Consider the following 23,105-nt stretch of genomic DNA (forward strand, 5'->3'; position numbering starts at 1 on the left):
TCATCCCAAGAAGAAATGTCAGAACATGTGTGATGTTCAACACAGCACTTAACTGAGAACTGTAAGAAAAAGATTGAACAGACATGGTAATTTGCCCAAGTTCTAATCAGTGAAGCAAAATCACCACAAGGGGCCCAGAAGGGAAAGATATTGAGGTGTGAAGTCAGTGTGATGCTATTGTTTCTGCAGAAGGACTGTCCTCACGACAGCAAGTCTGCAGATGAAATGGGCCTGCGGGGGAGGCCACTAGGACCAGAGAATTTGTGTCCTTCTTCATCTCCAGCTTCAGTGACGTGGATGACTCACATGTTAGCTCCTACTCTTTCTGCAGAGCATACCGTGAGCTGGTTAGCTTTTGTCCTCCTAAGCTGGAACCCTCTGGGAAGAAAGAATGGCAATCGAGAAAGACCTCCATTAGATTGGCTTATAGGCAAGTAAGTGGGGAGCATTTCTTTGATTAATGATTGGTGTGGGAGGATCTAGCCATTGTGGGGGATGCCACCCTAGGCAGGTGGTCCTAGGTTGTATACAAAAGCAAAATAAGTGAGCTATTGTAAAACAGTAAGTCTGCTCCAGTTCCTGCCTCCAGGTTCCCATCAGAGTCCCTCTCTTGGCTTCCCTCAATGATGGACTATGATGGGGCATATAAGCCAAATTCTTTCCCTCTTGAGATGCTTTTGGTCATGGTCTTTAACACAGCAACAGAAAGCAGAATACAAATGGGTATCAAGAAGAAGGTTTGAAAGAGAAATGTTTCTGTTATCATTATAAAGAAGTGATCAGTACTACAAAGGGCAGCAGTCCCATGAGAGGCAGCAGCAGGCCACCCGAGGCTGGTCCCCTTGGCGGGTGGGAGACAGACAGATATGCCATGCAGAGAGCTGGGGTATAAAGATTATTTAGTAGGTTATGGTGGGGGGAGGGGGAGAAGAGGGGAAGGAGAGATGAGGGGGAGAGAAAGGAGAGAGGCAGAAGCTGCCTCTCCAGAAGAAGGGCAAGGGGAAGGAGGAAGGGAGGGATGGAGGGAGGGAGAGAGAGAGAGAGAGAAGCTGGGCAGGAGAGGAGGCAGGAGATGGCCTTGCCTCAGAGGAAGGGGAAGTTGGGAGTGGGCAGGGCTTGTTTCTTGAGAGCTTGTTTGGAGGTTCTAGCAGGGGAGCGCAGCTACTCGTATACCCTTGACGGAAGACCGGTCCTCCTCTATTCCGGGAAGGTCGTCCTCTTCGACCCAGCGCACAGCTTTGGGAGGGACGCACATGGAGCGGTGAGGGAGGAAGGGGACACCCGCCTAGCCAGCCAGATCAGCCGAATCAACCCTGGCGATCAATGGGGTGACAGAAGCAGCCAGATCGCCCTCACATCCCAGGGCTTGTTTCTTAAAGGGACAGGGTACCCAGGTGACAGGTCAGGCCAGCAGATTACAACAGTTTTCCTATCAGCTCCGGTATTTGAACATTTGGCCTCTAGTTGCTGGTACAGTCTGAGGAGATTTAGGAGGTGCAGCCTTGCTAGAGGAGTACATCACTGCAGGTAGTCTTTGAGAACATATACCCTGCCCTATTTCCAGTTCTCTTTCCCCTTTCATACTTGCCACTGAGGATGTAAGCTCTCAGCTTCCTGCTCCAGCCACCATACCTGCTGTTTGCTGCACCGCTTCCCTGGATGATAAAATCTTAACCCCTAGAACCATGAGCCAAAATAAACTCTTTCTTCCAGAAACGTCTTTAGGTCGTGGTGTTTTATCATAGCCACAGAAAAGTAACTAATATTTACCCATTAAACCTGGCCCCAACTCTAAAACTCTGGGGGCAAAGATCCTGATTGAACTAAAAATGCTGTAGACCTGAATTCTGCTTCATTTTTCACAATTAAAGGCATGCAGTTTTCTTAGGGCTAACCCAACCAGAAGCATGGCAGAGGGCAGGGGTCTCTGGGAAGTCTGGTTCTAGTCAATCCAGGTTGGGTCAGTGTAAAGCGACCTCACAGACTGTGTTGGACTCGCCAAGGTGTTAGCATTAAGGTGTTCGCATTAACTGGTTCCCCATGCAATCCTTGCAACAATGCTCTGGGTGAGGTATTACTGCTGCTTTATAAATGAGGAAATAACCCTCAGGTTACACAGCTTGCCTGCAATCACATAGGTTGCAAGTAACAGAGCCATCCCATAAACCCAGCAGTCTGGTAAGGCTTTGAAATGCTAGGCCTCCCCAGATTAATATGTTTTAATATCATCACGATTAAAATCCTCATGGACTGATTGTAGAGAATTTTTAAAAAATTTCTAAAGGGCACCTTGCTATAAAATCCCAGTAACTGAAGTCTGTGTCTATAGGGATCAATAAAGCATCCGAGATAGCCCTAAACAGAAGAACGTCAATGCACAATTGCCAGAGAAAAACAGAACTCTGCCAATGGTCTGTGAAAAATGCCTGTTGGGGAAGAGTCTGATGGGATCCTGTCCCTCAAGCATCGCAGCGCGCAGTGACACTGGCACTAGTGAATTTTAGCTTGTTTTAGTTTGTCTACAGACGTCCCATGACTTATCTAGGAGAGTAAAGCCTCTGCGGTCACGTCACGTCTAGTTATGAAAGTGGGTGGGAATTTCAGGAGAGCAACCTTCTCTCTGGAGGCAGAGGCTTAATGGCGGCACGGCTCTTTATCATGAAGGAATTCGCAGGGAGGTGAATGTAAAGAGTCCATTCAAAGCCCCCACCCACTGCATACCTCTTCAGGCAGGGCTTTTCTTGGCCTTCCAGCTCAGCTCCTGAGTGTGTTTGACACTAGATAGAATGTAGGGTAGGGAAACCTCACACTTTGTCCCAGACTGACAGTTTTTCTTAGATGAGACTTGTTGAAACTGAGGCAGTCCTGGGTAAAATGATAAATAAAACAGAAGGCGAAGTGGGTACTATACAGCAGGCCTTGTCAAGGTATGCTGCTAAACAAACACGACCATGACATGCACCAGAGTTAGTGCAAGAGGTTTACTGGGGGGAGGAGAAGAGCGAAAGGTCCTGTGGGAGTGGGGACTTAGGAGAGGTAGACAGACAAGAGGAAGACGAGAAACAAGAGGCAAGATGAGGCAAGAGAGAGATGAGAGACAAGAAAGGTAAGAGTCAAAGAGAGTGAGCTGGGCCTGGGGGGCACCTTTAAAGGGTGCACATGTCACATAGCTGGCGGTGGAATGGCCCCTGTTGACAACAGATGATGTAACTGTTTTGGTGGCAGAGGAAGGCGACTGCTATGGAAACTAACCCTGGGAAAACAAGGATGGTTGGTCAACAGAGTAGGTGTCCTTAAAGGGCAGCAGTCAAACCTACTCCCCACCTCTCCTGTCCTCACAGTGTGTGTGTGGCAGGTTGGGGGATGAGGGGCGGGAGGGGGACATGACTGTGAGCAATAAGCACTTATGCCTAAGTGTCACTTCTCTTACTTAGCTCTGTGCAGCCCAAAGTCATTTCAGCTAAGGTAGCTCCAGAAACTAGTGGTTTAACATCTGTCTAGGGCAGCGGCTAGGAACCTGTGGGTCGCAACCTCTTTGCAGACCTCTATCTCCAAAAATATTTACATTATGAATTATAACAGTAGCAAAATTACAGTTATGAAGGAGCAACGAAAATAATCTTACGGTTTGGGAAACTCACCATAACATGAGGAGCTGTATTAAATAAAGGTTTGCAGAATCATAAAGGTTGAGAACCACTGGTCTAGGGGATTTCTGAGCTCTTTCTGGGGTGATGTGGGAGTGTCATATATCAATCTGTTGCTTTCATTGATTAATTAATAAAGAAACTGCTTGGCCTAGGTTAGAACATAGGTGGGTGGAGTAGACAGAACAGAATGCTGGGAAGAAGGGAAGTGAGCCAGACGCCATGCCTCTCCTCTCCAAGACAGACGCGATGAAGCTCCGACCCAAGATGGATGTAGGCTAGAATCTTCCTGGTAAGCTATTGCCTCGTGGCACTACACAGATTATTAGAAATGGGCCAAGCAGTGTTTATATGAATACAGTTTGTGTGTTGTTGTTTCGGGTATAAAGCTAACCGTGCGGGACCCGGGAGGGATGAAAAGCAGGCCTGCCCGCAGCTCCTACTACACTGGGGTACAGACAGAAAATTGAACATTCAGGAAAGACAGATGACCAATCTACAGAAAAACCAAAGTAACCGTTTTATTGAAAGTGAGCAAATAGCTCCCTTTTGGGTCGGAGAGGATCAAGACATGGTAGTCTGTGGGACCCAGTGACAAGCTCAATAGAGGCCCAAGTCTCAGTAGTTTACCCTAAGTCAATACCTGGTTCCAAAAATGACCACAAACTGAGACCGCCCAGGCACCACCCAGGAGCAGACCATCCAAAGGAAATTCCTAACGTTCCAACCATTGTAGATAGGATCACCGGCCAGCACACACCCATCGCTTTTCACCAGAACACCCCTAGACAAATGTCAACCCATCAAAGGTCCTTAACCTTAGAAATCCCTCACCCCAACCTTTGCTACTATAAAAAACTTCACCCCAACTGAGCTGGGGCTCTCCGATCACACCCATACCTTGGACACATGGAGAGTCTGAGTTTGTGAACTTGTGTAAGAAAAAAGGCTCTTTGCTTTTACATATAGGACTCAGTCCCCTATTCAGTTCTTGGGGGACTCTGTGATCTGGGCATAACATAGTCCACTAAACCAACTCCAGGTTGGGTGTTTTGTAGCGTGCTGGGTTCCTCTTCTTTTCCCATTGTTCCTATTTAGAGCCCTGTCTTTCTGTCTTTCTGTCACTTCTCTTCAATATGTCTTCTGGGAATAAGAAGCTAGGGTCTTAAAGCGCCCACTCTTACCTGCCCTCTCTCCCTATGTCTCCATAACTCTGCCTCAGTGGGGGAACACCTTAGCTTCGTGCCCTCCACATTTTCTGTCAAATGAAAACACACACCAAACTCCCTGAGTGGCATTGCAAGGTCCCCCAAATGGGCTGAAGATGAGAAAGAGGACCCCTCCTCCATTTCCTTTTAGGGTTGGTATGGAATATATCCCAACAATATTAGTCAGCTTTCTGTCTCCATGACAAGACTCCTGACACGGGTTTGATGGCTTTAAGCCTAAGATGGTCAGCTGCATTGCTTTGAGCCTCTGGTAAGGGTGGTGTTTTGAGAATGAATGTCAGAGCAAACTCCCTTATTTCCAGCTAGTAAGCAGTACAAAAGACCAAGAGACCAGAGTCCTACAGTCTTTTCTAAGGGCACAATGGCCAATGATCAGCCTCCCACCCCACCACCCTGAGCACCGAGCATTTGCACAAGACCTTTCCGGGATGTTATCAGTACTGCAGCAGGTTTTTCATTTTAGGCCTGTTTCTAAGGATTGGCCAATGGTTGCCCTGGTGTTGATAAATCCCGTCAGCATTATAAAGACACCATTTTGGAGTATGCGAGCACCCGTACATTGCTGGCATTTCTAGGTCTTAGAAAACAATATAACATAAACTGTTAGAATTTTAATGTTTCATAATGTTTCTTAACTACAAATAAAAAGAAAGAAAAGAAGAAAAGAAAAGAAAAAAATATTTCAGAGTGTTGTGTATGGCTTCATAGAATGACCTAACTGGGGCAACAAGGGAATGCAGAAAGGTCAGATGCACAGACTATTGTGGTGTACAGTTGCCACCCAATGGACTGTGCTTTCTCTAATGAGGGGCACCAACTACACCGAGAAGCTTCGCCTATTTATTTTACAGTTAAATCCAGGATGGGTGTTCTGTATACAAAGGAACATGGAGGCAGGTTTAGCTAATCTTGATAGGAGGTTTCTGTAGCGGAGCCCTCTCAAGTGGTAGTCATCTTGGAGGAGGAAACTGTGGTTGATTAATTCTACACACATCGTCAGTTTTCACTGACATTCATGTCTGCAGCAGAGGGAAGCTTTGATATTTATCTGAGCCTCTCCCAGGGAAGTCTTGGCCTCTCCCATGTGTGAGGCACTGGGATGCTTAACACGGTTGTGCTTTATGTCAACAGCACACAAGTCACTCAGGACTCCATCCTCTCCTCACACATTTAATCAGGGCTTCCTCTGCTTCCCACACCAGAGCTATGGGAAATTATGAAGCAAGAAAAGACTTGGTACACAGAAAAGTTAACTTATTTTATTTTTGTCTTGGACTCTCACCAGACAACCTGGCCTCAGACTTGCTGTGTAGTACAGGCTAGCCTTGAGGTTGCAGTCATCTTCCTGCCTCTGCCTCCCGAGTTCTGGTAGCAGAAGACTTGTACAAAAAGTTACATTTTGATACATCAAATATTGCACTCAAACATAGAAGAAAAACAATAATATTTGGAATATAGTTCTAGCAAAATGACAAGAAACTAAGATAAACCAGAGTTACATATTTAAAAACCTTTGCAAATAGTGTGAAATCTACCTCTCATCAGTTGCACTTGTACCTCATCCGTTCAGGCTGCCCTACCCATTTTCCAACCCAGAAGGATAAACTGAGACCACTGGATGTACCTCTTGCCCCCGCCCCTATTAACTCACCATCTGTCAGTGGGAAAGAGCTTTTAAATCAATAAACCAGACCATGCCACTACTCTCTCTCTCGACTATATGACTTTATATTGCATCTAGAACAAAACCCAGTTTTTACATGTCAGCTTTGCCATCTGTTACTGGTTATGTCTCTGACCTGGTTTACACTGCCCTTACCTGAAGGCAGGGACTATCCATATAGTTAAACCACCGCATGTAAAATGGTCTCTGACACAAAACACTCACTTTTTGCTGAGGTAATTAGTTAGTGGGGGCTGGGGAGATGGTTCAGTGAGTAAGCACTGGCAGTACAAGTGGGCATGAGTTCAAATTCCAAACACACAAGTAAAGCCACCACTGTACCGCTGTGCCGCTGTGCCCCGTGCCCCTGTGCCACTGTGTGCGGCCAGAAGTGCCCATGACCCTAGCATGGAAGGGTAGCAACAAGTGAATCCTTCCCTGTAGGTCACTGGCCAGCCAGTCTGTCCAAACAGTAAGCTTCATGTTCAGCTAGAGAGCCTGTCTCAAGGGAATAAGGAAGAAAGCAAGAGTCAAGAAGATACTTGGCTTCCAACTATGACCTCTGCATATACATCCACTGGGGCTCATGCTTGCACACACACACACATACACAACAACACACTCCATATATGTATAAATGTTAAACAATAAAATAATAAATGAATAGGTGACTGTAGAAATGAATTATCCAACAATGTTTCTAAAGAAAACACATTAGTCACTCATAGCAATATAAGGGTCTCCTCATATATTGTTTGTCAGAGTTCTAATTAGAATGATTATGGTGGCATATATCTGTAATCCCAGCATTCGGGATGCGAGGCAGGACAGTCAAGAGTTCAAGGCTAGCTTCAGTTACATAAAAAAAACTCTAGTCTACTTGGGCTTATCTAAAAAATAATTTTAAAAAAGTTTAAATTTAGACTGTAATTTGGGAAGCATTTGAAAAATAGTAATGTAAAATGTTGACAGAGGTTTCTGTCTCACACGGTTCCGCAGCTGTTTAGCCCCAAAGAAACACACAGAGGTCTACATTAATTATAAACTGATTGGTCTATTGGCTTGGGCTTTCTATGAACTCTTATAACTTATATTAGCCCATAATACTTGTCTGTGTTAGACATGTACCTTGGTACTTTTTTTGGCGAGGCAGTCACATCTTGCTTGCTTTGTTGTGTCTGGCTTCCTCCGTGTATGGGTGACAACTGCAGACTGAATCTTTCATCTTCCCAGAATTCTCCTGTTCTTGTTACCCCGCCTCTACTTCCTGCCCTGTCGCCCTGCCTATACTTCCTGCCTGGCTACTGGCCAATCAGCATTTTATTAAATAAGTTCAATAAACAAATCTTTACAGGGTAAAACCATTGTCCCACAGCTGTAAAACATGGGTCTGAAGAGATGGTTCGGTGGTCTAAAGCACTGGCTGCTCTTCCAGAGGATCTGGGTTCAAATCTCAGCATCCACACAGCAGCTCACAACTATCTGTAGCTCTAGCTCCAGGGGATCCAAAACCTTCACACATGCAGGCAAAACACCAACACACATGAAAATAAAAATAAATAATCATTAAAAATAATGTAACACATATGGAGATGGTATATTTTTAAAATTTAATATTTTCAATACTTAAAATATAGAATATAGCATGCCTGGTGGTCTAAATGAGAGGGTTTATTGCAGTTCATTAGTCATAATGGGAAACAGAACAATGGACATGTCCATTAACAAAGGAATAGGAAAAACATTTTAATAGGGGAAAGTTTTAATAAACCCTAATTTACTCACATGGTAGAATATTCTCTTGGTGTTGAAATATTTTGAAAAACATTTTTATTCCTAGGGGCATGTGCCAGCTTAAAAGTTATTTCAAATGCAACAGAAAAGTCTAAACTTAGTTGAAGGTACAAGTCATAAACAATCCCACACCAGTTTGGAATTATGATTAATAGGGTGGTATTTATTTAAAGGGGAAAAAACTTACAGATCACCGTCCCAGACAACAGCCCTCTGCGCAATTAGGAAGAAATCTAGTCACCGGAACCGGAGCAGGAAGTAAAGAGAGCGAGGAGGGAAGTAGCCGCTTTTTTAAAGGGAAAGAGACCACGCCCCAATGGGCTGGTATCTCAGCGGCTATTGGCTGGAGGAGCAGAAGGACCTCCCGCAACACCTCCCCCTTTTGTTTAAGTAAGAGAGTTCTAAACCTACTATGAAATTATATACAATAAGTACAAATATCCTATTCTAACTAGCTTAGGTCTTATATAATAAATAGCTTGGCTAAGTCATGAGTTGAAAGTAACTACATTTATATAGTCTTCAACCCCATCGAAGATCTGAGAAGGGAAATAATGTCACCTGAGTAATTAGGAAGTGCAATCAAACAACTTCCAAAACATGCAACAAATCACAGAGACAACTAGCTACCTGGGCAATCACCCAAGATCACGTTTGCAGCGTTGAAGCAACCAACTTTGGCTAAGGCCTAACATAACTGACATACCATTTTCAAAGGCAAGAAACTTGTCAAAACTATCTTACCCTGTCTTGGCAGGATATGACAGTCCTGTTTTTTCCATTCACAGATACTCTGTATTTCTGTCAGTGGTTGAGGTATGGGCATTTCTTTGCCCAAAGGCCAGTTCAGCCAAGAAGAAAGGCTCCAGATGGAGTGTCTTTGGTACTCAACATTCTCTCGGGAATAGAGCGGTGTTGCCAGGAGCAATTGTGTCTCACTACCACAAAACTCCGAGTTAGATTAAAGGCCATTTTCTACAGCTCTTTGAAGAGGTTGAAGATTATCTATCTATACTGAGTATAATCTCTATGTATCTAAAGAACCTGATTAATCTAATTATAAATGACAAACTTAGAATACTATTGATCTATATAATTCTCAATACCTATCTAACTTAAAGACTAAGACAATAAACAATGTGAAACAAATGAGGGCAATGACCTCCAAATATAAACAATGTACAAATATACATTGCAGTATGGTAAATATATATCAATACACAAGCAATATGTAAGTATCTTAATCAGAGGTAGAAATGTACACTGCAATATGGTAAATATATACAATATATATCAATACAATATATGTCAATACATAAAAAATGTTTTTAAACAGAGGTAGAAACATGCATGCATACAATAGTCAATATAATTTCACTTTGTATCAATATATAAGAATCGATACCAATATATTTGTCTCAAAACAAAAACTCACAAGTACCAACAAGTACCAATCTATTATCCCTCTTTTTTTTTCAAATGATCCCTGAGCTTATAAAATTCCTTCCCCAACTCTCAACCGTATACCAATTATAATCAACCCCTAAATGATGTCCCTAAACCCAAGGGCAAACTTTACTGGGAGAGGGGACGTCATCCTCTAGAGTTACTTCCAGCTGTCATGGGGGCGACGTTCTTTCTGGGGGATCCTGTGAAAGTAAAATGATGGTTAAATTTCAAGATCAATGTCTTTTAAAATTGCAAATAGTCTCTGAGTATTTTGTGCACGTCTGGCCAGAATGTTGTATAAGAAGTGCACCATTTCAGCTAACCAAGTTGGGATCGTCTTGTGCAGTTGGTACCCAAAACAGGTCTTATAGTAGCGCTATCAGTATCATGACGTCATATCAACCAGGTGGAGTCGTTGTTATGGGGCCCCATCTTCTTCCTGGAAACTTTAAATGTCACTTCAGGAAAAACTCATTGTTCATTGTGAAAAACTTAAACATTAATCATATTCACTCTGTCTGCTATGGCGAGTAACCTCTTTGGAAAAAATCTCCTAAAAGTTTCCACTACTTTTGTTGTTTCCTTCTCCTAAGATCTTTTGGAAATACTGGATATCATTACGGCATTCTTAGACCCGTGAGAGATAGTTTTTGATTTCGCTGATGCCCCACCTCGCTCTCCTCTTACAGGTTCTATTCTTTTTCTGAAGGATTGCTCAGTGGGCCCTGAGGACTTTGAGTCCCTCTAGCACTTCTTTTACCAAGTCCTGCAACATCCCAATGGGAGTCAAACACCCTATGGAATGAGGATAACCTTGGTCTTGGGATGGAGTGTCTCCTCCCCCCGAAGGCTGGAATGCATGGAGTACCTTCACTTGCTATGCTGGTGATCCTTCCACCGCCCAAGGACTGGACTGAGGGTGGGGCTCAACACTTCAAATTACTCAATCCAGACAAATAGCCCAGCATCAACCTGGTTCCTAAAACAGGTGTTTTAGTTTATTCGAGGTCTGATCAAGTTGAGAACCAAGAATATACACCACACATGCTCTGTCTATGAAGGTCTTCTTACCCTCTGATTTTATTCTGTATTTTGTTCAACGCTAATTTATTTATTACTTTTTGTTTATGTGCGTGTGTGTGTGTGCCTGTGCTGGCTTTTGTGTACTGCAGGCATGAAAGAGCCTGGGTTGGAGAGGGTGTCCGTCCTTTGGTATCATCAAGGGTCTTCTTCATGTGAGTGCTGCAAGAGCACTAAGTCCTTTGGTGTCAGTGGTTCTCAAGCTTCCTAATGTCTCGATCCTTTAATACAAGTCCTTATGTTGTGGTGACCCCCAAATCATAAAATTATTTTTGCTGCTTCTTCGTAACTGTAATTTCGCCAGGGTGTGCATTGTAATGTAAATGTGCAGGTTCTTTAATTGGGTACCTGTAGGAAAGAGTCATTTGACCCCTCAAAGTGTTCTCCACCCATAGGTTGAGAGAGAACCTTTATTCTAAGTGCTGAGCCATCTCGCTGGCCATGCTGCTCTTCTGATATCTTTCACATTGCCCGATGTAGCCCAGCTTACCCTAGAACTTTTTCTGTTTCTGAGTGTGGGCTCCAACTCCTGGGTCATCTGCCTTTCCCTGGATGACAGGCATGCCACACCACCCACCCACATTGTGCCCACCCCTCATTCTCTCTCTCTTATTCACACACACACACACACACACACACAGAGAGAGAGAGAGAGAGAGAGAGAGAGAGAGAGAGAAAGAGAGAGAGAGAAATCTCTCTCTCATAAAGCTATTTATCCACACCATATAGTATGGTCTATATGTTTTATTAATAATAAGTGATGTTGGAATTAGAAACATTGCTTTGAAAACAAAAGCATTTTGCAGTAAGAAATGAGTTTGAGTTTCTTGGATAGCAAGCCAGACTTCACAGATATCTGGTATCTTCGGCTTCTCAAAAGCAGCGAACTAAAGGGCCATAAACGAGGTTTTCTTTAGTAGCTGTCCTGTCTGTCTGTCTTTCAAGTCAGAGTTTCTCCGTGTAGCCCTGATTGTCATGAAGAGTCTGAAGAAAACCACTCCAGCAGGTGAAGGGATGGCTGCTAAGAAGCCAAGAATCATCGTCTACTCAGGGCAAGGAAACATCTTCTTTGGGGTATTTGTTCCCCAGAGAGCAGCTTGAACTGTCCAGGGGGACCAAGGCAGGCACAGTTCTCCTTCCGGTCAGGAGCACACAGAAAGGAGACTGGCAGCCTAGCAATGGCAGTGCTGCCTTAGTTCCTGAGATCCATGCTTGGCTCACCGAGGGTTCTTAGAGGGAACCACCTGTGCAGAGGAGGTGGCAGGGAAGGTTTTGAGATGAATCCCAGAACTGGAAGAGAACTTTCTGTCTCTGCAAGGCAGCTTTTGAGCTTGAGGGGTGAGATCCAATGTCTGCACCCTTCTCCAAGTCCTTCTCTTCTCCCCTCCATAATGTGCAGTGAAAAGTACTCACTGTTCGCCCAGTCTCAATGGCAGGTTACTGGGTGTCTCGGGGCACCCTGGGAATCCCCTAGGGAGGCCAGATAAATGTCCGAGGTGCTGTTTGTTGGGGTGCAGTCGTCGTCCCTTTCCTAGAAGAGGCGCCTCTTGGCCTTGCACGGTGGCCGTGGAGGCTTCTGAGGACTCTCAGAGGTTTGTTCTTGATGACTTGGAGGAGGAGATGGAGGGAGAGGCTGCAGTTGCGAGCTGGGCAGACGCCAGCGCGTGTTGCTTTTGAGGCTCCAGATGGAGCAAGGAGCATACCTCTCGGCACCATTGAATCCCTGGCCTAGGGCAAAGACGTGGTGGTCCTGGAGCATGTCCGGGACAGGGGCCTCCTGCGTGCCGGCGGGCCAGAACACAGTCTGTCCCGGTTGGGAGGAGGCCTGGAGGCCCTCGGGGACCAGTATGATGGTGTGTCCAGGTAGCGACACTCGCCTGACTGAGGTCGGTTCGGGCTCCAGCAGCAGGTCGACGCCTTCCACGTGTAGTTGCATGGCACATCCGGTGGGAATGACCACCGTGGAGGTGAGCTCTTTGCTGGCAGGCCTGACGGATGCTTCCAGGTCTGGCTGTGCCAACGACCCCAGGCAGGCAGGCTCCTGGAGGCGGCGGCGCTTGGCAGGGTTGGCGTCTTCTGGCTGCGGGTCCCAGCAGGGCACCGGGTAGACCCTGGGGCTTCGCGGAGGCATTTTCAGCATGTTGGTGGCAATGAGCTCTTGCCCCTCGGTTGCGGTTGCCAGTGCACAACAAGGTCCGAGGCAGGTAGGTTATGGACCTGGGCGCTGCAGTTCTTTGCAGCTGTCGTCTGGTTTCTGCAAGACACTCTGTGGACTCTCTGGGACAGAGTGGATGCTACCAGGTTGACAGGCTGCTGATCAAGAGCAGTGGTGGGAGGACCTGTCTTCCTTATATAAGCCTTGCTTCCAAGGAAGCCCCGCCCAGGCATGGGAGGGGCCTAGGGAGTGGAAGACACACCCCAGCCCCACTGTCTCTCGGTTGCCCTTGCAGTTGCACAACAGGGCCAAGGCAGGTTATGGACAATACCTCAACGACAGAGTGTTTGCCTGGCTTGCTGGAGGCCAATGGGCGTCAGCCCTTAATGAAATACAATATGGATTAATGTAAGGACTTTAGAAAACCCATAATCCCAGGATGGGGCAGAAAAGGACAGGGTGATTAGCAGTTCAAGGCCAGCCTGCTACTGGGCGTGTTCATTGCCAATTTGCATTCATAATGATTTCAAGGCTAGAGTGAGAGCTTGAAATCAAGTCTCCAGGATTTAGTTCGCAGATCCTCCCAGTTCACACAGGTGGGAAAGGAAAATTTCAAAGTGGATAAGTTGTTGGATTTGAAAACGATAATTAAGCACAGACCTGCTTTTTATATAAGTGGACCTTTGATATTATCCCTTCCATTTCTGTCATCTTGTTGTATTTTATATGTGTTCGACAATTGAAACCAATTTACTCTTTATGACTGTCTTTCTCTCTCTCTCTGTTCCCTCTCTTTCTCTTTCTTTACTGTCTCCTCTTCGAGCATATTCTCACACATGCTTGAGAAGCACTATAGTTCACGGTGACATCTTGGCCCCTTCTTAGAATCATGTATGTGTTTGTGCATGTATGTATGTAATTATACCTAATGGGGGTCAGCTGACCCAATCTTATGTGTGGTGTTCTTGCTGTGTGGCCGTCAGTTGATAGGAGAGGTTGCCACACTTTCTCAGTTGCATCTTCATTGAAATTTACTCACCACTTAAATGATATGCTTCTCTATTGACACCATGGATATATTAATATCCTATTGGAAAATACGTTAAAAGACAGGCTGACGTTTGAGTGATCACTCTGTCTGCCATGGCGAGTAACCTCTTTGGAAAAAAATCTCCTTAAAGTTTCCCCTACTTTTGTTGTTTCCTTTTCCTAACATCTTCAGGAAACACTGGATGTAATTACGACATTCTTCCACTTGTGAGGGATAGATTTTGATTTCGCTGATGCCCCACTATGCTCTGCTCCTGTAGGTTCTGTTCTTCTTTCGAATGATTGCTCAGAGGGCCCAAAGGACATTGAAGTCCCTCTAGCACTTCTTTTACCAAGTCCTGCAACATCCCAATGGGAGTCAAACACCCTATGGAATGAGGATACCTTGGTCTTGGGATGGAGTGTCTCCTCCCCCCAAAGGCTGGATTGCATGGAGTGCCTTCACTTGCTATGCTGGTGATCCTTCCACCGCCCAAGGACTGGACTGAGGGTGGGGCTCCGCACTTAAAATTACTCAGTCCAGACAAATAGCCCAGGATTAGTCTGGTTCCTAAAACAGGTGTTTTAGTTAATTGGAGGTCTGATCGAGTTGACAACCAAGAATATACACCACACATGCTCTGTCTATGAAGGTCCTCTTACCCTCTGATTTTATTCTGTATTTTGTTCAACGCTAGTTTATTTATTACTTTTTGTTTATGGGCATATGTGTGCATTTGTGTGTGTGTGTGTGTGTGTGTGTGTGTGTGTGTGCCTGTTCTGGCTTTTGTGTACTTCAGGCATTAAAAAGCCTGGGGTGGAGTGGTTGTCCATCGTCTGGTATCATCAAGGGTCTTCTTCATGTGGATGCTGCAAGAGTACTAAGTCCTTTGATGTCAGTGGTTCTCAAGCTTCCTAAATCTCAACCCTTTAATACATGTTCGTATGTTGTGGTGACCCCTAAATCGTAAAATTGTTTCTGTTGTTTCTGATTAACTGTAATTTTGCCCAGGTAAAATACTGTAATGTAAATGTTCAGGATTCCTCATTTCAGACCCTTTGACCCCTCAAAGGCTTCTCCACCCCATAGGTTGAGAGAGAACCTTTATTCTCTTGCCAAGCCATCTCTCTAACCACGCTGCTCTTCTGATATCTTTCACATGGCTCAATGTAGCTCAGCTTACCCTTGAACTTTCTCTGATTTTGAGTGTGGGCTCCAACTCCTTGGTCATCTGCCTTTCCCTGGATGAAAGGCATGCCCCACCACCCACCCATGTTTTGCCCACCCTTCATTCTTCCTCTTTCATTCACACACACACATACACACACACACATATACAGAGACAAATCTCTCTCTTATGAAGCCATTTATCCACACCATATTGTATGGTCTATATATTTTATTAGTAATAAGTGATGTTGGAATTAGAAACATTGCTTTTAAAAAAAAGCATTTTGCAGTAAGAATTGAGTTTGAGTTTGTTGGATAGTAAGCCGGACTTCACAGAGATCTAGTATTTTCGGCTTCTCAAGAGCAGCGAACTAAATGGCCATAAACAGGGCTTTATTCAGTAGCTGTCCTGCCTGCCTGCCTGTCTGTCTGTCTGTCTCTTTCTTTGATTATTTTTCAAGTAAGAGTTCTTCCGTGTAGCCCTGATTGTCATGAAGAGTCTGCGAAGAGAAACCAGTCCAGCAGGTGAAGGGATGGCTGCTAAGAAGCAAAGAATCATCGTCCACTCAGGGCAAGGAAACATCTTTTTCGACTGGGGTATTTGTCTGTTCCCCAGAGAGCAGTTTGAACTGTCCAGGGGGACCAATGCAGGCACAGTTCTCCTTCCGGTCAGGGGCACACAGAAAGGAGACTGGCAGCCTAGCAATGCCAGTGCTGCCTTGGTTTCTGAGATCCATGCTTGGATCACCGAGGGTTCTTAGAGGGAACCACCTGTGCAGAGGAGGTGGCAGGGAAGGTTTTGAGATGAATCCCAGAACTGGAAGAAAACTTTCTGTCTCTGCAAGGCAGCTTTTGAGCTTGAGGGGTGAGATCCAGTGTCTGCACCCTTCTCCAAGTCCTTCTCTTCTCCCCTCCATAATGTGCAGTGAAAAGTACTCGCTGTTCGCCCAGTCTCAATGGCAGGTTACTGGGTGTCTCGGGGCACCCTAGGAATCCCCTTGGGCGGCCAGATAAATGTCCGAGGTGCTGTTTGTTGGGGTACAGTCGTCGTCCCTTTCCTAGAACTGGCGCCTCTTGGTCCTGCACGGTGGCCTTGGAGGCTTCTGAAGAGTGCAAGTGCGCATGAGTGTGACCGCCTGCCTGCTTTTGTGAGTGTGTGTTTTAGTGTGAAGTTGTTGTTGTCGTTGTTGGTAGCGGATCAAAGAAGGAATCAACCCGTAGATGTCCTACAGTTTGTATTGCCTTTATTTGCCAGTGTACATACAGAACCACACGAAAACTCTTTGCCCACCCCCTACCACAGTCAAGTGAGTTCCTTGTCCCACCCACACTTAATAGGTCCTAGAGATTTTCTTAATTTGTAAATTCAAATTGAAACGGAAATTAACAAAGTGACACTTCAACTTTTCATGGAAGGTCAAGCTTGGTAATACAAGTGGATTTTTTTGACTTTTACTATGCCTTTTTGGAATTGAAAGTCGACAAGGACATATGTGTCACTGAGTGAATAACTGATCTAGGGCAATACCTCAACGATAGAGTGTTTGCCTAGCGTGCTGGAGGCCAATGAGCTTGAGCTCCTAATGGAATCCAAAATGGATTAATGTGAGGATTTAGGACACCCATAATCCCGGGATGGGGGAGAAAAGGACAGGGTGATTAGCAGTTCAAGACCAGCCTGCTACTGGGCGTGTCCATGACCAATTTGCATTCCCAGGATTTCAAGGCCAGCCTGCTAGCCAGCTTGAATTCAAGTCCCCAGGATTTAGTTTGCGGATCCTCCCAGTTCACACAGGTAGGAAACTCTCAAAGTGGATAAGTTGTTGGTTTTGAAATCGATAATTAAGCACAGACCTGCTTTTTATATAAGTGGAACATTTGATATTATCCCTTCCATTTCTGTCATCTTGTTGTATTCTGTGTTTGACACTTGATACCATGTTTACTCTTTCTGACTGTCTTCCTCTCCCTCTCCATTCTCTTTCTCTTTCTTTACTCTCTCCTCTTCGAACATATTCGCACACATTCTGAGAAGCACTATAGTTCATGGTGACATCCTGGCCCCTCTTAGGATAATGTCTGTGTTTGTGCATGTATGTATGTATTTATACCTAATGGGGGTCAGCTGACGCAGTCCTGTGTGCGGTGTTTCTGCTGTGTGGCTCTCAGTTGATAGGCAAGTTACCACACTTCCTCAGTTGCTTTTTCATTGAAATTTCCTCACCACTCAAGTGATATGTCTCTGTATTGACTCCATGAATATATTGATATCCAATTGGAAACTACTTTAAAAGACAGGAGGACAGTCGTGTGATCACTGTCTGCCCTGGCGAGTAACCTCTTCGGAAAAAATCTCCCCAAAGTTTCCCCTAATTTTGTTCTTTCCTTCTCCTAACATCTTATAAAATACTAGATATCACTTTGACATTCTTACACCTGTGAGGAATAGATTTTGATTTCCCTCTAGCATCTTTTCACCATGTCCTGTAACCATCCCAATTGTTGTAAAACTCATGATGGAGTGAGGATAACCTTGGTCTTGGGATGGAGTGTCTCCTCCCCCCAAACGATGGAATGTATATCATACCTTCACTTGCTATGCTGGTGATCTTTCCACTGCAAAAGGACTGGATGGAGGGTGGGGCTCCCCACTTCAACATGTTCAATGATTAGAAATAGCCCAGGATTCACCTCTCATATGCAAACCCAATTGTCCTATCACAAGCTCACCAAAATTTTGCCTTATATTTCCTTAAAATGAGTCTCCGTTGTCAATTAGAAAGTGTGTATATTTATAGGTATAGTGTGGAGCTTTGATAGATAGTCAGTTTGATAGCTTGGAATGATTGAAATAATTCATTGGCCTACTCATTACCTCTCACTGAAATCTCTTCTTGTCTGTGTGTGAGAACATTTAAAATACCCTTTCACAGCATTTTGGTAGGAGCATGTCTTCACTCCCGGCACTTATAAGGCTTAACAAGCAGGAGGATCTTTGTAAAATTGCAGCCAGACCAATCTACATAACAGAGGAAAACAAAATACTCAGATAGTTTCTTATTAGTAAGTTTGAAATATTTATGACAGAAGTATTCTTGTGTAGCTGTTTCCTGCATACACAACATTCCCTCGAGGGATGGAAGAGATTGACAAGGCTGAAGAAATGCAGAAAAAACACCATCGTCCTTACATGGCTCCTCCCAGATCCAGGAGAGGAGACCATCTGCCTCTTAACCCACTGTTATTCCACTACCTTCTGACTTCCGTGTTTCGTTTGTTTGTTTTGAGATTTTAGTTTTCATTTTATGTTCATGAGTGACTGAATGTCTTTACACAAACTGCATGCAGTGCCTATGAGATCCAGAAGAGGGCGTCAGAGCCCCTGGAGCTGCAACATGTTGTATGGGCGCTAAGAATTGAACTAGGGCTGTTTGGAGGAGCAGTCAATAAATGCTTTTAGCCACTGAGCCATCTCTCCAGCCCAGAGAAATCAGTTTTCTAGTGGATTCTTTTTCCTTTGTAGTTATCTATCTGCTTTTTCTGCAAATCTTCTTTCTTTTAATGTTTTTTTCCTAATTGAGATCAAATATACTTTATCTGTACATATTTATTTTTTAAAAAAGTTAATTTTTCTTTATTCTTTCTTTTAAAAAAAGTTTTATATGCATTGGTGTTTTGCCTGCGTGTATGTCTGTGTGAGGTTGTCAGATCCCCTGGAACTGGAGTTACAGTCATGAGCCGCCACATGGTGCTGGGGTACTGTGGAAGAGCAATCAGTGCTCTTAATCTCTGAGCCACCTCTCTCTGGGCCCCCTGTGTGTGTCTTCTTTTTCCCTTAGCATTTGGTGTCTTGTTGACTTACAGTAATGTCTGCCTATTTATCCTTTTCAGAGCTGTGTTTCTTCATTTAGGACACTCTAATCAGAATGATATACATTCTTTGTACGGCACTGTAGGATGTTACTTACATCTGTCTTCAGAGGTGTCCTGAGCACTGATCTCGTCATGTCTTTTATCCTTAATCCAGGTAGGAATGTGGTCATTCCTCTTTTGCTAGACTAAAAGTTTCAGACTTTCTGTAAATAGCTTTTCCCCCTCCCCCAGTAGCCCATTGTCCACCTCTGATACTTTCTTTCATTTCTGGAGTCATAGCAACTGGAAAGTCCAGGCATCTTCAACCTCTTCACATTGCTCTTCCTACTCTCATTGAAGCTGTCTCCTCTGAGTGCCTTCCTTTCCCTGCAGGTTTTCACACTGGGGCTCGTGTTCTCTTCCGTGGCCCTGTTCTTTCCAGGAGTTCTACTGTCCACTGCTCTTTCCTGGTGTAGCCCCCTCTACCCTCTTCCAGCTCCAGGACCCCTCCTGCCAGTTGCCTGATTGCTTGTGGTTCTTGTTCTTTGATCATTATCTTCTACATTGTCATTTCTACAGATGATTTTAAAATATGATTATTATTAAAATAGGTATTTATTTCCATCTTGTACCATTTTCCTTCAACCGAAATCTCACTTGCCATATTTTGGTCAATATCCACATTTGGTATGGAACAGGCACCTCAAATTACACGTGTGCCCAACTGAACTCATTATCTTTAAAATAAAAAAATTCTCTCAAAGTCTTTCCATTCCTTTTAAATAAATAACGTTCTCAGTGCCCGCTCTCTCACTGCCAATGAGCATCTGCTAGAACAGCTCCCACTGTCCATTGCCCCAGCTCAATTTCATATTTTATATTTCTCACTTATCTCATGGTTTACTTTTCCCTAATTTGTTGTTTGACTCCTTCCTTACGGTTGTGTTTCAATGTTTATGCAGGATGCTTCACAGAGGCTTATTTGCCATGGTTATAGTCATATTTTTCTCTTTTATGGCCTCCATCAAATCACATTACAGATATTTACAATGGATAATTTCTTTACCACTTGAAGGTCTGCTTCTCCTTTCCCTTATTTTTCTAGTGTTTTGTTTCCTTATGTGATCTTTGACTTTTGATTTGTAGAACTTTAAAATAACTCTAAAGCCATTTCTGACAACTCTGAGGCCTCTCAGCAGTAGTGCCTGCCCCCCCCTTCCCTGGGAACCAGGAATCTAACAATTAGTCTTCGAGAACGTTCTCCAGAAATTGGGGCAAGATAACCTTTAAGATGTTGACTCAGTTCTTGATGTATGTGCCAGGTGGGAGGCCTCCTGGAGACTTAATTTGACTCAGCCCCTGGGAAAGGGGTCAAAGTGACCCTCAGATGTTTCCCCTTACCTCATCTGACCTGGCAACTGCCCTCCAGCTAATTATTGGTAATAGCTCTTTTTGAATAAGCCAATCATAATAGTCAAAAAACAACCCCAGACACGTGCCTTGCTTCTATGGCTTTTTCCTTTAAAAGTAGCCTGTACCAGCAATTTGGGGTCTTTCTGGCCTCTCTAATGCTGAAAGACCCTGTCATGACAGAATTAATAAAATCCTCATGCTTTTACACCAGCTGTGGTGTGAGAGATGGTTTGGGGCAACTCCTCCTCGGTGATTGGACTCTAGGGTCCAACAGATTCAGGGCTTAGAGTTCCTGGACTATTGTCCCTAGCAAGAAAGTTAGTCCTGGGTACTAGTGTATTCTCCCCAGAGAAGGTTAGTTTGCCTTTTGCCAGGCCTCCCATTGACTTGCCCTGTAGTCAGACTGTTGAATATCTTAAATATCACCATAGAACCTTCATCCAGCAACTGATGAAAACAGAGGCAGAGACCCACATTGAAGCACTGGACTGAGCTCCCAAAGTCCAGTTGAAGAGTGGGAGGAATGAGAATATGAGCAAAGAGGTCAAGACCATGATGGGTACACCCACTGAAACAGTCTACCTGAGCTAATGGGAGCTCACAAACTCCAGCCAGACTGGGAAGGAACAAGCATAGGACCAAACTAGTCCCTCTGATTGTGGTTGACAGTTGCATGACTGGGGCAGACTGAGGGGCCACTGGCAGTGGCACCAGGATTTATCCCTACTGCATGTACTGGTTTTTTGGGAACCTATTCTCTTTGGATGGATACCTTGCTCAGTGTAGATATAGTAGGGAGGGCCTTGTACCTTCCACAAAGCAATGTACCTTACCCTCTCTGAGAACTGGAGGGGGTGGGGTGGGAGGGTGTGTGGAGGGGAGAGAGAGTGGAAACTTGTATTGGTATGTATAATGAAAAAAGACAGTTTTTTTAAGTTAAAACTTTTCTTTTTATTTAGACAGAAAAGGGGAGATGATGTATATGTGTTGCTTTTATTTGGTTAAAGAATAAAGAAGCTGCTTTGGTCTGTGATAGGGCAGAATAGAGCTAGGTGGAAAAATTAAACTGAATGCTGGGAGAATGTAGGTGGAGTCAGTGAGACGCCATGTAGCCCCATGTAGCTGCTGGAGGAGACAAATGCTGAATGTTGCCCAGTAAAGCCACAGTTTGTGGCGATACACAGATTAATAGAAACGGGTTAATTTAAGATATAAGAACTAGCTAGTGATACACTTAAGTGATTGATCAAGCAGTGATTTAATATAGTTTCTGAGTGATTATTTTGGGTCTGGGCAGCTGGGAAACAAATGAGCAGCCTCCAACAACAGGTGGTGGTAGTGCATGCTTTTAATCCAAGAACTCGAGAGGCAGAGACAGGTAGATCTCTGTGAGTTCGAGGCCAGCCTGGTCTACAGAGTGCATTCCAGGACAGGTTCCAAAGCTACAGGGAAACCTTTTCTTGAAAATACAAAAACAAAACAAAAGTGATGCATTGGGTATCAAATTTCCAAGGGAGGATATCTTTGATGGCTAATGCTGGTGCCACCTTGATGGGGTTTAGAATCCCCATGGAAATTAATCCACAGTAAGTTCTGTGAGGGGTTCTCTCCTGGATTAAACAAGGTGAGAAACCGATCCTAGGTGCAGGCGTCCTAGATGGAACGCAAAGGTGTAAGGGAGCTGGGTGGCACTATCGTCCCTCACTTCAGCAAAAATGATGGAACCAGATGCTTCAAGCTCCTGCTATTCCCTACCACGATGGACTATATATCTGAACTGTGAGCCAAAACAAAAGAACACAACAACCAAAACCAAAACCCTCCCTTCTTAAAACTGCTTTTGCTGGATGATTTGTTAGAGCACAGAGTGGAAACTAATTAGCTTGTTGGAGGCACGACTCTCAAGAAGACTAATGCAGCTGTAGCAGGAACCCGGTTTTGTAAGAGTGGGCTGCTATAAAAGGAGAGAAGCAGGTCACTGTGTTTCTCTGGCTCCCTGCATCACCACATGCTCTCCTGGTTATGCTATCTGTCATGTTTCATGTAGCCAGAAAAAAAAAGTATCCCACAAGACATGTCAGCCTCCATTTTGTTTTTCAATTTTTAACAGTGTCTTTTAGGTATTCTTTGACAATTTCATACATGTAAATAATGTATCTTGTTCACATGCATTTCCAACTCTTCCTTATTCGCTCTAGGCACCTCTAACATGTCCCCTTTCCTACTTCACGTCTTCTCATCCCCTCCTCCTCTTCTGAGCTCAATTGATACTGTCTGTTGTAATGTTGTCTGACCTCATGCGCTTAATCCCGTGCATGTCTTGTGCAGACAACAACAGCTAATGAGCTGCAGTGGCCACATCATGTCCATACGTCAGCACTGCACAGCCCCTCCTCACCTCCAGTTTGCAGTCTTCCCACCTCCTTTTCTGTGATGCTGTCATGGTGCCCCTGGGGGTGTGGCTGACACGGATGTCCCACTAGGGCTGAACACAAGATACTCACTTATTCTTAGCACTTTAAGAGCTGTGGGTTTCTGTATTGGCTGTTAACCACTGCAGAGAGAAGCTTTCCTGGTCAAGGCTGAAAGTAGCAGCGGTCTATATGTATAAATATAAATATTG

General features: G+C 44.4%; 1 protein-coding gene across 1 annotated transcript; it reads right to left on the reverse strand.

Moving 5' to 3' along the window:
* Positions 1-12,393: 12,393 nt before the first annotated feature.
* Positions 12,394-13,002, reverse strand: LOC130873559 (proline-rich protein 23A3-like). Its single transcript, XM_057768397.1, has one exon. It carries the CDS (start codon positions 13,000-13,002, stop codon positions 12,394-12,396), a length of 609 nt encoding a protein of 202 aa, XP_057624380.1.
* Between the last annotated feature and the right edge of the window lie 10,103 nt (positions 13,003-23,105).

This window comes from Chionomys nivalis, chromosome 4, assembly GCF_950005125.1.
Source record: "Chionomys nivalis chromosome 4, mChiNiv1.1, whole genome shotgun sequence".
NCBI lineage: Eukaryota > Metazoa > Chordata > Mammalia > Rodentia > Cricetidae > Chionomys > Chionomys nivalis.

Coding starts and splice junctions, on each gene's coding strand:
- LOC130873559 (XM_057768397.1), bottom strand. CDS start 13,002: ATGCTGAAAATGCCTCCGCGAAGCCCCAGGGTCTACCCGGTGCCCTGC.